Raw genomic sequence first — 17,445 nt, 5'->3', positions numbered from 1 at the left:
GTGAGAAAGAGCTTTATGTTCCTGGGATTAGGGCTGGGCTAAACAACCACAGGCTGACTCTCAGGTTTAGGTAAAGTTTAAGAAAATGAGCCATGACTCAAACTCTACTACACATCAACAGTGGAGCTGATTTTTTTTTAACTGATAGTTTGGAGGCTTGATCAAGTATTTAGGTATGTGGATTAAGGCACAGACAATGTACAGCCTCTCTCTGATTCTGTTTATCTACACCAAGAATAGCTTGTGTAGATTATCCTCCTCTACAGTGTGTCTTTAATCAGGGTTATCTTCTGGTTTTTCAAAGTCCTCAGGAGGTGTCCTTTCAAATGAATGGTGAACACTTTGTCCCTCATTGGGACATGGCGACAGACAGCTTGTCCTATGTGGAGGTCACTCCTGTTTCCCTCTGAATCTACAACACACCTCCATAGTACAAGAGCCAAATCCACAGTGTTTCTTATTCTCTGGCCTCTTGTATCCACCTGACTCTGTGACTCTGGGATTTTTCTCCTTGAGGTTCTTAGCGTAAGACGTTCAATCCAAGCCTCTCATGAACCTGTTAACACTATGTCTCTCATAAGCCTGCGTTGGCCTCCGTCTGCCAACACGCTGCCAGGAGACTCACAAGGATCTTGTGAGGCATTCAATGACCTTCTACACCACAACAATTTAATCTAATCTAATCTGATCTATCTACTGTATTTACAGTAGATAGATCAGAGGAACCATTTATTTAAATGTGCTGTGTGTCGTATGCAATCAAACTTTGTTATTACAGTAGGGCTGGCGAGATGAAGAAAATCAGAAATTATTAACCAAATATCTTAATGTCAACATTGCAACGATGTTGTAGGGTTTACAATGGGGTTACACAAAGATGTTTGATGAATAATCATCAATAATGTGGATATAATGACTAAGTGGAGGCAAATAATAGAACAGCTAGAACAGTCCGGTACGTTTAGAAAATTGCATCACTTCAGCCTTTAAAACCATATAACGATATCCAAAATATAAGACGATATTTAGTCACATATCCCGATATCGATATAATATCGATATATTGCCAGCCCTATACTACAGTAGTCAAACTGACTTGACTCAAATGTTTAAAATGTTTTATTGTCACATTAGCTAAGAGACACTCTGCAGCACTCCCCTCCCTCCCTCACTCACCTGTCTGTGGCTGTAGCCCTGCAGTAGCAGGAAATATGGGAAGTCAAAGGGTGGGTGAATGGAGTACTGGGTGGAGTTGTCGTCGCTGCTCTCCGTCTCCTCCTTTTCCATGCCCAGTCGCAGGACCTCCTTGTCAGCCTCGGCCTCTGGATCCTCTCTGAGCGCGCTCTGTTGGGCCCGGCTGGCCTCCTTCCCCATCGCAGACAGATCCATCTCGCTCAGACTCCTCCAAATGCTGAGTCCGTCCACATCCTCCCCGCTGCCATCCACAAACAGCGAGGTCACTCTGGAGCGGCTCTTCTGGAGCTTACGAGCCTGGGCATTGATGCCTGGATCAACAAGAAGACAAGGTGTTAAACCTAAACTGTATTTTAAAAGATTTAAAGTATAAAGGTACATGATAATACAATGCACAACTGATGTCTGGAAAGAGCAGAGCTAAAAAACTCACAGGATTAGAGAGACCATTTATACATGTAATCAAAATGTACATTTAAAAAGATGTCTCTGGCTTTCCACTATAACAACTGGCCAGTTTGTTTTTCCCTTTACTTTAAAGGTCCAGTGTGTCATGTGTTTAGTTGTTTGTTATCAAAATCGGTGTTCAAAGAATTGTCCTTTATCATGAATATTTGCCACCACCAAGTATTCCCATTGGCTTGAAATTTTACATTTGCCATCTTGAAATACCTTATACAGTAAGGGACATACAGGACGTACTGCTCCGCCTTCCACGTTTTCACATGATAAACGGCCACAAGCTTGATGAAGGAAACATGGAGGACCACACGTATTCAAAATCGTAATTTCAGGATCAGGAATCTGCTTCTTCGCCCAGAAAACGGAGGTTGAAAAGAGCAAGCGACCGTCTTTTTGAAGCGTGGAGGCTACCGTAGCTGTAATACGTACTTTGAACTGCGTGGTGCGAGAGAGTTGATTGCGATTTATGATCTCAATGCTAGATGAGAGAAATTCCTACACATTGGAACTTTAAGTTTTGCGTCTAGAGTTCATTTTACTAATGATAAAGATTGTGATAATTGATCAAGAATTAATAAAGGTTGGAAATAGTAGAAAACAAAACACATTTCTAATTAATCATAGTTTGTATCTCGTATTTTATGTTACTAAAAAAACCATACATGGAGTTTGGAAGGTACAGACACACAGATTCATGGTAACCTTACAAACTGATGTAAATTTCCAAAAACAGAAAGCAGAAGAACAGAAAAGAGCAACATTTAGACAAAATGGTGATTAAAAGTGAAACCTGTGTAGCTGAATGCCTAACCAAAACATTTAACAATGACCAAAATCCCCCCTGAAATCACTCATTCAAACAGACTCCTACATGACGCTTCACTGCACTGGCCCCGCATCAAATAAAACATAACCAGAAGGAAAGGAAGGAAATGTGCGGGGAAAGTGAGATGTGACCACCTCTATCTGATGCCAAAAGGCCGTTCTGTCGGCCTGACGTAACACAAACACTATTCAGCTCATTTGGAGCCATTAAGCACAGAGGAATGTCCACCGAGCCCCGGCTTCACACCCAGCAGCCCTGCAGCTCTTATCAGCTGTGGAAGTGGGTGTTTTCCACATTGTTCAGCACCAGTGTGAGAGACCGGGCTCAGTGCCTAAAACACTTGCACTGTAGAGGTAAAGGACAGTGAGAAAACTGGGGTTTGACTGATGTTGACCAATATTGATATTTCAGGCACATTGTTATGACATAAACTGCAATAGGGGTGCACGATTGAGAAAATGTCGCAATTTGATTCAATATCAAATTTACAGCATGTAAATGCAGTTACTTCACCAAACGAAAAAATATTAATCCATTTTTTTCTTTTTCATTCTTCTGATGCTGGGAAACCCTTCCATACAGAAGTAAGACATTTTCAACCCTAATTCTCATTCACCAAAACACAGACCAATGAAATTCATTTAAAGGAATAGATCGACATTTTGGGAAACATTTTCTTTATTATGAGAGTTAGACAATATGATTGATAGCGCTTACATATCTGTACAGTAGATATGAAGTCAGTTAGCTTATCTTAGCGTGGCATAAAGACAACTATCACGGTATATCCGTATGGTAACAAATATCCCCTACCAGCACCTCTAGAGCTCACTTTATATATGTTATGTTATAGTTTTTTACATTTTGCTGTTCTATGCCAGTAATGTGCCAGACTATTTCCTGGCAAGGCGCAGACCCTTTTACTGGGAAAACATGTAACTCCCAGTAAAACAGTTAATTGTTGTTTTTACACTTCTGTTATGGTATGGAGTTAATTATTGAGCTTCAGAGGTACTGGATTAAGTGACCATTAGACAGTCTTCAGTGGTATCAATCTTTTCATCTCACACCCAAACAAAATAAACATATTTCCCAATTTGATGAACTGTTCCTTTAAAACTCAACGTCTAAATCCAGACTAATAAAATACATGTTAGTGTTTTATTTTAGCCATACCACCTATCTATCTCCTGTCACACAATGTTAACAAAAGGGAAAAATAATTTGTGTATCTGCAGCGTGATTTGAATCTCCCCCCAACTTTAACAGGTTCTTTCTTGGTCCATGCTACAATCTTCCATCAGGTTTCATGAAAATCGGGCCAGTAGTTTTCTGTCATACTGCAGACAAACAAGAGGCTGACAATTTTTTGGGAGTCCCGCGGTATGGTAGTCAATCTTACTGTTTGTAACGTGATAGGGACGGATAGAGCATTGAAATCAACAGGAGTGGGCGGGAGCGGGAAGGAGTCGGAAGATCTTTTAGAAAAGAATTAATTATTTAATAAGTAATGACACTACACAGTGTCGTTATTGAATCATAGAGACAAGGGGGAGTTAAGGCCATAATAGGACTATGTGTGTGGTTGACTCAATTGCAAAATGCAGTACTAGTTCGCTATTTTTGTTTTTTTCGGAATTCCTGCCAGGTCTACCTGGCAACACTGAAACTCCTGCGTTGTTGCTACACAACCTGGAGAAACTAAGTGGTGTAATATCCGACTGTTTAAAAGTGTGCAGCTTAATACTAGTTATGTTATGTTACTGTATCATATACTGGGTGTTATCCTCTACACCAAGCTTGATTGCAGAATGAACTCTAACTAACTGATTGTTTAATAAAGGAAAACATGCTACAGAAATAACATTTTGAGGTATTATCTTATTTTAACAAAGCTGCAATCAGGTAACCTGGAAATCTAGACCCCAATCCGAAAGATTAAGGATCTGGCATCAAGTAATGAAAGTCGCCCTTCTCAAGGGGCTGTACCAAGCATGCACTTTAAAATCTCACTGCACGTAATTGGATAACACTACAACCATCACAACAACACACAGGGTGACGTATCCAGAGCCCCTTACGCTTAGCTACCAGCGGAGCTAACTGGTAGATTAAACTGTCGTCATCTGTTCAGCTCGCCTCCGGCCCGCCTATATCAGATACACCCATGTGATTGGTGCAGCTCGGCTACAACGGTATAGTTATTGAGCAGCAATACTCGGTGCCAGAGTAACTTTCTGAGCAAATTCAAATTGTGCTCTCGTGAGAACTCTGGATTTCCAGGGTAGCGATCAGGAGGAATTGCCAACACATCAGTTGTACCAAGTACCAACTGATTAGAAAGCCAGCTGGATAGTCCCCAGTGAGCAGGAGCCCATAATAGAAGAAATAACACAGCAGTGAGTGGCCACTTTCTGGCAGCTACAGGCCCAGCGTGAAGGGCTGCCCGGATCCTTGATGTTTCAAGGGGCCTAATAGATACTTGCAATACAACAAAGATAAGAGTGAGGCTGCGCTGACCTCCTCTATCCCTCACTGCAGCTTTTGTTTCCTTCTGACCTCTCTGCCTGCCATCTCCCATGCTCTAGCTGGTGATAAGCTGGACAATAAAGCCAGTTAGCCTGCAATAAGAGACAAGAATAAAGGATCCCCGTGCCACCACAACAGAGACTGAGTGATTGATTGCCCAGGCGTAAGGATATAAGGGTTGCTGAGTTGTACTGATAATGGTTAGATGTGTGCTTTTTAAGGAGAGTAGACACCATCTTTGATCTCTGGAGATAACGAGGGGCATAAGCTGAAGGTATGAAGGTGTTAGCCGACGTGTGTACCTGCTGTGACTGTGTCTCTGTCCTTTAAGCTTTGCTCTTCAACGCTCGCTCTCAGCTGGATTTCAAAACGCCTGGAGAAGCCTTCCTTGGGTTTCCAAAGTGACTGCAGCATGAGGGGCTTCTCGTTGTCCCCCACCACCCGGAAACACTCCCTCCTCCACTGGTTGTCTGCGCCCGTCTTGCCGATCACATCGCAGAGAACGTAGTTGTTGGCGTCTTCTTTCTCCAGGCAGTACCTTAACAACAAAGGTAGACATTTAGGTAAGATGGCCACAGGGGGAGTGGTGGATGCTTAACTCTCTTGAACTAAATTAACCAACTCCTTTTCGGCAAATTGAACTATTGACAACCTGGTGGCCATGCTGTATTTTTTTGCCATGCTAGTAGTTAGTGGTCAGTCCAAAACTTTGGTTAATACTGAAATATCTCAACAACTATTAAATTGATTGATATTAAATTTGGTACACAATCAGGTTTCCCACAGGATAAATTGTAAAAACGGTGATTGGTGCCAATGTTCCCATGCTAACAGGCTTACCTAAGAGGGGGAACATGCTAAACATTGTACATGCTTAACACCACCATTTGAGCATGTTGCTTTTTTGTTATTGTGTTTTGTACAAAGGAATTTAAGTTTCATATTATAAGTTTGTATTTCTATACATTTTATTCATCAGAATTTTAATATATTTTGATGTTCCTTATCATATTATTTTAGTGATAACTCATTAATAACTACAAATAATTAGTGTTCTGGAAATCTGGATATGTTTTGTTAAGCGTTTCTGGATTTTTCTTTTTTAATATATATCGGAATATTGGAAATTTAAATTACCAAGTATTTGTATTGGCCTTAAAATCCTTTATCAGTCGGGCTCTAGTAAGTATCTGATCCAGACTTAAATCTCCCAGCTCAAGTTAAAAAAAAAAAGTTATTTGTAACATACTCAACATATCTCTTTATAGTGCCGTGAAATGTTTTGTTGCCCCTGCGGTACTGTGCTTGACATACTGTCAATACAATTAAAATATATAAGAAAGACACAATATGTGCAAATATGAAATATTGAATATAGTGCAAATATTGAAGGGAAAAGATATATCGACCCTGAAGCGAAACCTCGGAGGTTTTAAGATATTGTGTGGCTAACATCTCCGATAAATGAGCCAGTTAAACGAAACCCTCACCTCTCCAAGGCCTCCTTCACCAGCTCCTCTGCACTGGACTGTGTGGTGGCCAGCACGCTCTTATAGTTGGTCCCCTGACAGATGTCGCTGCCAAAAATCTTCAGGATGCCAGGGACAGACATCAGACTGGACAGCTCTGCCGGGTCGTCTGCAGCCTGGCAGTCAGCAGTCAGGTGCCCGCTGCCCAGTGCCTGGGGGCGGCGTCCACTGTTTGGGCTGTGGTTAAAAACAGTTGAAATCCTGTTGTTGTGGCGGCGGATTTTGCTCTTGGCCGGCTGCCGGACACCAACACTCTCTGTGGAGCGGATAGTGATGTCCGAGTTGTTGGACCTGAGAGGGAACACAGAAGATAATGGACACTGTTAAGTGGCAAGCCTTAAATATGCATAATGGAATAATCAGCCATTTTGCATAATTGGCTTTTTTTTAAATATCCAATACAAATCAAACTCTTTTATAGTGTGTGTACACAGTGATGAATGGGTTGTTCCAATTGCTTTTCATTTATATGAATAATGTTTACAATCCCTTTTAAAGTATTCAAAATAGAGAAAAGACATGGGCTTTAACACTTATCTTGTATGTTTTAATTATCTGCATCTATGGTGCATATCATTCAATCTTAAACTACATTAAAAGTGGAAAGAAATAATACATTTTTGTAAGTCACCCATAAGTGGATGATGGTGTATTAACTGATAATGGATGACAATAACATCCCCACACCACCATCATCATCATCTACTTGGCAATAGTGGAAGAAGTTTTCAGATGTTTTAACTAGTAAACGTAGCAATACTGCATTGTTTAAATACTATGTACTATGAAATGTAAAAAAGAAAAATACAAAAAATATATAAGTCTTGCATTTAGACCATAAATTACTGTAAGTAAAAATTCAACAGTATTATCATAAAAAAATATACTTAAGTAAAATACTAATAATTCAGAAATGTTATTATTAATTATTAGATCATAACTATTGATGCATTAATGTGTTCCTCCCTTGTTGCAGCTGCCCAAGGTTACTTTATGGGCAGCTAACTTGAAATAATGTATAATAATTTATTAGTTGATTTATATGTTGTAGTAAAGTAACTAAGTCTGCCAGATAAATGTAGTGGAGTGAAAAATTTAGTAAATAATTAAAATGTAGAAAGTAGCATAATGGAAATACAAAAGTAAGTGACTCAAAATTGTACTTAAGTTCAGTACTTGAGTGAACGTAACGTTACTTAGGTTACATTCCAATGCTTATGGTTGACTTACAGGATATAATTGTAATAATGTCTTCATAGGAGAAGTTAAATGCCTCACTTCAGGCCATCTGTTAATGTGAATATAGTGCTTCTACATGCTAAAGAGGGGGTGTTCGAGCTAAGACTTACTGGACAGATCCATTGCTGGGTTTCCTCCCCAGTTTGGCTAGTCGCTTCTTTGGAGAGCGGAGCAGTAAACCCACTGGGAAGTTTAGGGCTTGTTTATTTACGTGGCTGCTTCTCTCCTCCGAAATCATTTTGATTTTCAAAATTCACGTAAACGCAACAAAACTACTGGAACCGTTGAGATGGCCAGAAAAAAACATTCCGCTAGCTAACGTTAGGTGATGAAAACCTGTCCGAGACGAGATGGAATAACGTTAGTCCACTTCCACCTCAAAAGAAATACCCTAAAACATCACAAAAACGTATGTAAATACTCCGATAATGTCTCTGTATCCATTAGAAAAAAGTTGGGAAAATTAGCTTACATTCCTACACACGTTAGAAGAGAACTCAAAAGAGCGCCAGTTGATTTAAACTTTCTTGAAGATAAAATCCAAACTGATATGCTCATTCAGCAGAAGAATAAGACGTTGAGGCATTTCCACACACCGTTTGTCCATTTGTGACGGGAAACATATCCCCGTTCCATAATAATAACAGCCGTGAGATCCGTTAACCAGCTTACCGTCAGCCTGGGAGCCTGGCCCGGACTGAATGAGGAGAGACAACCTGCTGCTGCTGGGGACACGAGCTACTCCGGGTGACGTCACCAAGGCGTCACGAGCACGGTTCTGCGAGGGAGGCGGGACAAATCATACACACGAGGACCGTGTATGTGTAGTAAATTTGAGGTCCTTCTCTACCAGTTGTTACGTTAATGCAACAATAATGAAAGTCCCGTAATGTTCCGTATATTGTTCTGATATGAGGCATTCTTTAACCCTCATGTTGTCCTCGGGTCAAACTGACCCTTTTCCTATGTTAATGTTCTCTTTAACGACCGAATTGTAATTACACAAAATTACATTCCACACGACGCTCTTTGGCAAGCACTAATCTCTACTTTCATTAATTTTGAGGTGTCTTGTTCAATTTCATAGCTTTTGAAAAAAATCCATCAACCGACATTCCTTTTCAGATACATTCCTTTAATTTTAGTCTATAAAATTCATGATTTCTGCTTTTCTAACTCAAACATTAGGTATAATTTCTTGTAGGCTAAGTGAGGTTTATTGACAATTAATTCAAAAATAACTTCGAAACTAAAGTTAATAAGTTAGTATTACAAAGTGTTAAAAAAACGTCAAAAAAGTGACAAACATTGAAAAAAAGGAGTCAATAGTGTTGAAAAAAGGGACACAGACGTAAGAAAAAGTTAAAAACATCAACAAAAAAAAATTCTAATTTGAGTAGTAGGCTAGTAACATTTTGAATGCAGAACTTTGCCTTGTTTCTGAGTAGTGTGTATGTGATATAGCTAAATACTTCTTCTTTCACGGAATATCTCCCTGTGTCCTACTCCATGGTTATTTAGCAAATTCTATACTGGAATTTTACCAAAACCTGACATTATTATTGGCCACTCTGGAGTTGGAGTTGTTGATATGGTGAAGTTCTTAGCCAACAATTGCCTATTTAGACATTTGAAGTCCAGTAGTATCTCTCTTTTAGCTCTAGTTTGGTCTCCACCAACTCCTGAGGGAAACAATTGTCTCTTTAGCTGCTCAATGCTCCACTCTGTCCACCAGCCAGTCTCTAACTGTGTCTGTCTTCAGCAGCGCTGCTGAGTAGTACAACTACGCCGATTGTGGTTATTAGTTCTTCATTACCAACAGTACATTGAGTCCTCATTATTTGTAGGCTTTGCAGTAGAAACATGAAGATACAGTGATACTTGTGCACAAAAATGAATAAATATATCATATTTTTTCATGCCCTAAACAGCTCCAAGAGTTTAATAGAAGAGGTGCATTTGTGCATCCAAAGCTCCATCTAGTGGAAGTAAGGTTGAACTGTCACATAGCTGCAGCACACCACCTCATTACATTATTACACATAACACCTGTGTAGCAACACATGTGAACTGCTAACAGTTTTACTGACTTATCATTTTAATCATGTACTACAACATCCATCCATCCATCTTTGTCCGCTTATACAGTGCCGGGTTGGCGTGTTGGGGGCAGCAGCTCCAACCTAAGACCCCAAATTTACCTTTCCCGAGCCTTATCAATCAGCTCCGACTGGGGAATCCGGAGGCGTTCCCAGGCCAGGTTGGAGATATAATCTCTCCACCTAGTCTGGTCTTCCCCGAGGCCTCCTCCCAGCTGGACGTGCTTGGAACACCTCCCACACCTCCGTACAACATGTTTATGTTTAATGTTCATGAAAACAGGTTAAATCATTTGTCAACTCAGCTGTCAGAAGAGTTTTAATAGGAAATATTAACTTTTGGGCATTTTGGGCTGTCACTAATTAGGTTGCATGTTTTATTTTGTTATAAGATTTTCTCACAAAAAAAAATTATATTGTTGTGCCAAATGCAGATAACCCAGGCTGACAGAAAGAGTTCAGGGCGTCTGGATGGATTGAGAATGCAGTGGGCCTGGGGAAGTGTCAATGTGGCTGGAGACAGAGGCCAAAGAGCCCATTGAGTCAAATAAAAACAGCTGAGACAGACATTGTGACACATCACATACGTTTATTCTATTTTGCTCAAATAAGGGAGTTGCTTTCATGTTTTATCCTTCTTAGAAGAGTTGCTCTCATAAGCTCAAGTGAGCAGAGCCTTGAGTTGAGTTGTAGAATGAGTTGTCCTGTAAACAAGTTATAACCGCTTCTCCTCCTGGAATGAACCGTAGCTCAGCCCCTGCCTCCGCTTCCTGTTCTCAAACACAGATCTACAGTGTAATGAATGGGTGTAACCTACATGGTGGTGATGTGCAAGAATATGTTTAGATCAGAGCTAAAAACTAGTTTCACTTCTAAGAAAGTGAAACTCAGACAGAGTTGTTGTCATTGGAGAGGTAAAATGGCGAAGAAAGGAGTTCAGCTGGACTGGGAAACCTTCTCTTGTTCCATCTGTCTGGATCTACTGAAGGATCCGGTGACTACTGCATGCGGCCACAACTACTGCATGAATTGTATAAAAGGCTTCTGGGATGAAGAGGATCATAAGCAGAGCCACAGCTGCCCTCAGTGCAGGCAGACGTTCACCCCGAGGCCCGTGCTGCTGAAAAACACCCTGCTAGCAGTGTTAGTGGAGGAGCTGAAGAAGACGCGAGTCCAGGCTGCTCCAGTTGATCACCGCTATGCTGGAGCCGAAGATGTCGCCTGTGATGTCTGCACCGGAAGAAAACTGAAAGCATTCAAGTCCTGTTTGATGTGTTTGATCTCTTACTGTGAGGAACACATTCAGCTTCATTTTGAATCCCCTGCCTTCGACAAACACAAGCTGGTGGCGCCCTCCGAGGAGCTGCACGACAACATCTGCTCACTTCACAATGAGGTGATGAAGATGTTCTGCCGTTCGGATCAGCAGAGTATCTGTTACCTGTGCCCTGTGGACGAACACAAAGGCCACGACACGGTCTCGGCTGCAGCAGAGAGAGCTGAGAGGCAGAAAGAGCTGGAGGGGACTCGTCTGGACATCCAGCAGAGGATCCAGGGCCGAGAGAAAGATGTGAAGCTGCTTCACCAGGAGGTGGAGGCTATCAACAGCTCCGCTGATAAAGCCGTGCAGGACAGCGAGAAGATCTTTGCCGAGCTGATCCGTCTCATGGAGAAAAGAAGCTCCGATGTGAAGCAGCAGGTCAGGGCGCAGCAGAAAAGTGAAGTGAGTCGAGTCAGAGAGCTTCAGGAGAAGCTGGAGCAGGAGCTCGCCGAGCTGCAGAGGAAAGATGGAGAGCTGAAGAAGCTCTCCCACACAGAGGATCACACCCAGTTCCTACACAACTACATCTCACTCTCACCACTCAGTGAATCTACACCCAGCATCAAGGCCCGTCCTCTGAGATACTTTGAGGACGGGACAGCGGCTGTGTCGGAAGTCAGAGATAAACTGCAGGACGTCCTGAGTGAGAGCTGGACAAACGTCTCACTGAAGGTGACTGAAGTGGATGTTTTGCTGCCACAACCAGAACCCAAGACCAGAGCCGACTTCTTAAAGTATTCACGTGAAATCACTCTGGACTCAAACACAGCAAACACGTATCTGTTACTATCTGAGGGGAACAGAAAAGCAAAGCGAATGATCAAAGTACAGTCTTGTTCTTGTTCTAGTCACCCAGACAGATTTACCTATTATAAGCAGGTCCTGAGTAGAGAGAGTCTGACTGGGCATTGTTACTGGGAGGTGGAGAGGAGTGGAAGAGTTTATGTAGCAGTTGCCTACAAGAACATCAGCAGAGGGAGCTCTTTTGAATGTAAATTTGGTCTAAATGACAAATCTTGGGTGTTAGATTGTGACAAAAACAGGTATACATTGTGGTACAACAACGTCCAAACTCCTCTTTCAGGTCCTCAGTCATCCAAAGTAGGTGTGTACCTGGATCACAGTGCAGGTACTCTGTCCTTCTACAGCATCTCTGACACCATGACTCTCCTCCACAGAGTCCAGACCACGTTCACTCAGCCTCTCTATGCTGGACTATGGGTTTATAATGATGGATCCACTGCTGAGCTGTGTAAACTGAAATAGACAGAAATCATTTAAGGGTTATATTCTGTAAAAACTCTTCTGCCTGCACAGAGATCGTCTGTCAGTCAACAAATTATGGGTGATACTCTGACATCTTGTCATTAGTTGTGTAAATGTTTAAGCTTCTTTAGGCGGCTTCTCCTGTGTTTGAAATGTTTGATTAATACGTGTATTGATGTATTAGAATTTTGTTGTTTTTATTCAATTGCATGCGTCTAAAGAGAGAAAGCAGACCTCTTGTATACATACTTTGTACCTTGAAAATCTATTATCACATGTACATGTTTAGCAGATCAGATGTTGCTGTAATGAGCTACTATAGACCTGAAATGATTATCTAATTATAATTAATAAGGAGATCCTTATTCTCTTTTACATATCAGAGATTCTTTTCAAACAAACTGATTGTGCAGGGGATGAAGTGAATCTTTCCATAAAATCACTGAACAGACTTTGCTGATGGGATGTTTGAACCATGGTTTTCTTGATAAATAAACTAACTCACCAAGTATTATTTTCTTGTCTTCATTCCAGGGTATCATACAAAGCTGATGGAGACAATGTGAAACTAATATGAGAGAAGAAGTGAGGCAGTTTCCTCCCACCACGTCGTTCAGTCACAGAGAAAGGAGCAGGTTTGTATATCACTTGTTGCTTTCAACAACCAACCACTGTTTTCTCTTAGTCAATTTCAATTTAAAGTGTGTGATGGAGGAAGTTCTTATCTGAGTGGAAGTGAAGCTGTAGATACCTGAGGGGGGGGGGGGGGGGGGGGGAACAGGCTCTTGTGGTGATAAAAAGCAGCAAATGAAATGAATATGAAGCTCGGTATGAAATGACATGCTGCTGTAGTTTCCCAGCATGCACTGTTGCTGCTGTATGGGTTGTTTCTGACCAGTCTCTGGTTTGCGTGTTGGGCTGCAGGGCCAAAGGATCCATGTGGACCTAGTCTTTATCCTCGGCATTCCACATTTCCAACGGACAATTCACAGATTTTGCTCCTTTAGGCCAGATATGCATTGTCTTGGGCTTCCTTTGTGTTGGCATTATAAACTTTGGTCAGTTTTAGAGGGCTATGGCTAACCTTTTCTCGGATCTCTGCAGGGTAAATCCAGACAGCTAGCCAGACTATTGGTCTAATCTGAGTTTTCTATTGCACGACTAAAACAACCTTTGAACGAACATGTGTTCAACCAAAATAAGTTCCTTCCTGAGGCTGTTTTGCAAAGCCACCTCAGTTGAAATGCCAATAAACAAGAGCACGCTTTTCTCCTATCCCGGAATGCTGTGTGGACTAGCCAGACCCCCCACCGCGGCGCTGTGGAGGCAAAGCCAGACTTATGTGGACCACATACATCAACACAGAGACAAAATCAAAGAGTCAAAGAGGCAACAGTGGTGGAGACTGGCGTTTAGTGGTATACAGTGGTGTACATCTCCTCCTAAATGTTAGGAAAACCAAGGAGATGGTCCTGGATCCTTGATAAAAATGGGATCCTGTTCTTGTGGTGAAACACGACACACATTTCGATCAGGGTCAGCTCATAAATATCTCAGCGATCACTTGGACAACACGTTCCGTTGGAAGAAGGTCCATGTTGACCATGTTTGTGTTCTCATTTGCAACAGTGGCTATATTTTTACGCTGGCTTAGACTGTACGCGAAGGCTCAGTCACACACAGGATGTCAGCAACCACACGGTTAAACTAAAAACTTAGCTTAGGATGTAGAGACGCAATAGTTTCATGGATTTTTACTGCGGGGCGAGGGAAATGTGTGTTACATGCAATTAGTTTTTTTTTTCTTTCCACAGGACGTGTGCACAGGTTCTATCAAGGCATTTATTTATGTGCAGCTTTTGAGTCCAAAAGTAAAATGTCCTGAATTAAGTTCCTGTGAGACATGTCATTGAGCTGCATTATTTTGGTTGAAATGACAAATAAAGCTGAGTTTCAATGGAAGTTAACTGAAAGTGAAGACGAAAAAAACAGACCACATGACCGAGAAAACAACCGTCACATCAGTAAGACTCTAGAAAAGGTGAGCAGCAGAGAGAAATACATCAACAACCAGCTGGAACATCTGATTCAGCAGTACCACTGCCAGGTAAACACCAATAGCCACAAAATCTTAATATATGGAAATACAAAGTGATAATTTACAGCTCATGGATTGGAGACTTTAGGAATGTGGAAAAACACAGGGAATCAATGTTGTCCTGTCCTGATTTACATACTAAACCGTGGCTGTAACCACTTTGATATGTTCTCAAACCTTTGGGAATATCAATAATCGGATGTTTAAGCTACCCAGCAGTAAGGAAAGCCCTCCCTGTGTCCTTGAAGGCACCACAGGAACGCAGTTAGCAGCCAGCCAGATTTGGAAAAGCCCAACTCCCAGCTTACTGACATACTTCATATCTGCAGTTGTTTGCTTTAGTTGTTTGTTTTATTACATTAAACATATTTAATTGACAGTCAACCACAGCGCCCATTCCTTCATTTGTCATGGCCTAAGAGGTTGGATGACAACATATGTCACATGACACATCAATAATTTCACATTTTACTGATGATATTTTGATTTTGAAGATTATCTTTGGCATTTTAACCAGTTTAACCAGCACTTTATCACAGTACACAGTAAAGAGGTAGACATGAAGGACAATAGGGGGAGAGAAGGGGTTTATGAGACGAGACAAATGTCCCTGGCTTGAAGCAGTACATGGCAGTTATGTCGCAAGGGGCTGTAGCCATGTGGTGGTGCTCTGAGCTTCCGTATTAACCGCTAAAAACTGCAGTAGCACTTCTTTACAAATACTCTCTATTTTCTTGCTGACTCTCTCTCTCTCTCACACACACACACAACACACACCCACAAATGCCTGTACCATGTTGTGGTATTGAGTAACAGGCTGCGGGGCGGATGTGACTGAGCTCCACCTGCAGCTGCTGTGCAAGGCGAGTGGTTTGGAGACGACTAAGATTCAGGTCAGACATGCGTCTTTACATGCAGCCTGCTTCTGCTGTCTGACTGGGACACCACGCTGACAGCACTTCACTATCATCCAGCCAGTCACTTATTTAACCGTGCTGAATGTGTTTTCCCTGTGCGAGGATGTCCACACATGTAACAGACTTTTAGGGAACTAATAAATCTCACTTATTGAAGACAAATAGGAAAGGAGGGACATGCATGTTATGACAACACACTGCATGATGTCATTTTGATGAAGTTAATGTCATTATTATAATTAAATTGAACAGCACAGACATCCACCATGTTGAAAATTATCTACATGAAATTCTGTAACTTGACCCGGCTGAGATCGAACAAGATGGTTTGAGTTTTACTAGCAACTTTGACTGTGATGTATACCTCAAAGGGTGTCATTTGGAAAGAGGCTGACGCTGAAAATAACAGCAATATTATGTCTCATTTAGCTTCAAACTAAGTTTAAAAAACTGGTATGAATTTTTGAGAGTCACTTTTTCGCACATTTACAACAATATTTTTAATAGTGAAATCCAAATAATAAATTTTACCCCTAAATGTTGAATGTTAAATCTAAATCTAAATCGAAATGTTAAATCGAAATGTTTTGGGTGAAACAAAATATTTTTACTAATATGCAAATTCACTTTGCCGGTAACCGGAAGTACCAAAATAAAAGCTTGAGGAGGCTAGTGTGTGTTTATAGTGTCAAAAAACGAATAAAAACATATAAACTAAAATATAACCCTAAACCTAACACATTTGGAGAAACTGTATTTGAAAAGTAGCCTGCTTTGAGTTTTTAGTGTCCAGGGACAGTTGTTAAATATTTAGTTTCACCCAAAACATTTCGATTCAACACTTATATTTGGACATAAAATTTAGATTTAACGTTTAGATTTAACATTTATATTTATATTCAACATTTATATTTAGATTCAACGTTTAGATTTAACATTTAGATTTAGATTCAACATTTAGATTTAAATTTAACATTTAGGTGTAACATTTAATATTTGGATTTAACTATGTAAAATATCTCTAAATTGCCGCTTTCGAAACAACACCCCATAATAACCCACATGGTGTGTGTTTGTTTACAGTATTGACAAAGAAAATATCATCAAACGTTTCCTTTCTCACTGACTCACGTTTACATACGTAGACAGGTCGATTGTTACTGTGGAGAGAAATAAACAATATTTCTATTAAGCAATTGAGCACTCAAGGTAACAAGATTGTCTATCCTCTACAACAACGCTCCATCAACATGAGGTTTATTGGCTAAAAAATGCCAATGCTGCCATTCATTATGATACCATTGCTGCAATTTAACAGTGAGGAAGATTCACACTTGCAATTAATGACCATCTTTAAATTGTTCTCTGTCTTCTTTGCAGCGTGATGAAGAGCTTGTCTACAAACAGGACTTCCTCAGAAATGAATAGAACTGGACTTCACTGATTTAATATGTTGCATAGTCAGCTGGTAATAGAGATAAATATACAGGAACATGGACAAGGCCTTCAAATTAAGTTAACATGCAGAAACCAACTGCGAGAGCTTTGTAACTTTTATCAAACTATTGTGGTGCATAGTAGGTCAAGGTGAATATCACCTAAAACTAATGGAGCACAGCGTAAATTCTTTCAGGAAGGCTCCTAAACTCATTCACTTTTCTCTCTCTTCTAAACTGAACCGCTGTTAGAAGCGTTCACTTTTATTAAATAAAAGTATGTAGGCAAACTGTCATCAGGAAATAATAAAGTTAAGTTTTAAAAGTGAAAGTACTCAATGCAGAAAAATCCTCACATTTTAGAAACTGGAAACAATCAAAACCGTTCTGTCAATGCACAAAGTGATTAATTGGCTCATCATTTCAACTGGACTTGCAGACCTGTATATTATTGGGCAGTTTAATTTATTATAAAACATTGTTTGTTTTGTTTGCCAAAGTCTTCATTTGTAAAGTAACTGGTAGTCTA

At 40.6% G+C, this 17,445-nt stretch overlaps 2 protein-coding genes across 6 annotated transcripts in view; one reads left to right on the top strand and one right to left on the bottom strand.

Moving 5' to 3' along the window:
• si:ch73-281f12.4 (RA_Radil_like and Myo5p-like_CBD_Rasip1 domain-containing protein) overlaps nt 1–8,498 on the bottom strand; it is a 54,945-nt gene extending 46,447 nt beyond the window's left edge. For 3 of the 5 annotated variants that reach the window (XR_004659537.1, XR_004659536.1, XM_034893357.1), the window contains exons 1-4: nt 7,890–8,493; nt 6,502–6,831; nt 5,314–5,549; nt 1,177–1,505 (exon numbers count right to left, since the gene is read on the bottom strand). Coding sequence is in view for 3 of the 5 variants with exons in the window: in XM_034893357.1 (XP_034749248.1) it covers nt 1,177–1,505; nt 5,314–5,549; nt 6,502–6,831; nt 7,890–8,017 (1,023 nt within the window). In the remaining 2 variants the exon portion in view is untranslated. Of the gene's footprint in view, nt 1–1,176; nt 1,506–5,313; nt 5,550–6,501; nt 6,832–7,889 lie in introns of all 5 variants that reach the window. The other 2 variants (XM_034893355.1, XM_034893356.1) reach the window with 2 other exon arrangements.
• Nucleotides 1–12,943, top strand: part of LOC117957548 (tripartite motif-containing protein 16-like) — a 21,527-nt gene extending 8,584 nt beyond the window's left edge. Inside the window, exons 2-3 of the mRNA XM_034893358.1 lie at nt 2,063–2,068; nt 10,791–12,943. Coding sequence (XP_034749249.1) covers nt 10,798–12,465 — 1,668 coding nt within the window. The 5' untranslated portion in view covers nt 2,063–2,068; nt 10,791–10,797 and the 3' untranslated portion in view covers nt 12,466–12,943. The remainder of the gene's footprint in view (nt 1–2,062; nt 2,069–10,790) is intronic.
• The last annotated feature ends 4,502 nt before the right edge of the window (nt 12,944–17,445 follow it).

This window comes from Etheostoma cragini, chromosome 15, assembly GCF_013103735.1.
Source record: "Etheostoma cragini isolate CJK2018 chromosome 15, CSU_Ecrag_1.0, whole genome shotgun sequence".
Taxonomy (NCBI): domain Eukaryota; kingdom Metazoa; phylum Chordata; class Actinopteri; order Perciformes; family Percidae; genus Etheostoma; species Etheostoma cragini.
Note: the sequence above shows the minus strand (reverse complement) of the source record. Positions and strands in the feature narration are given on the sequence as shown.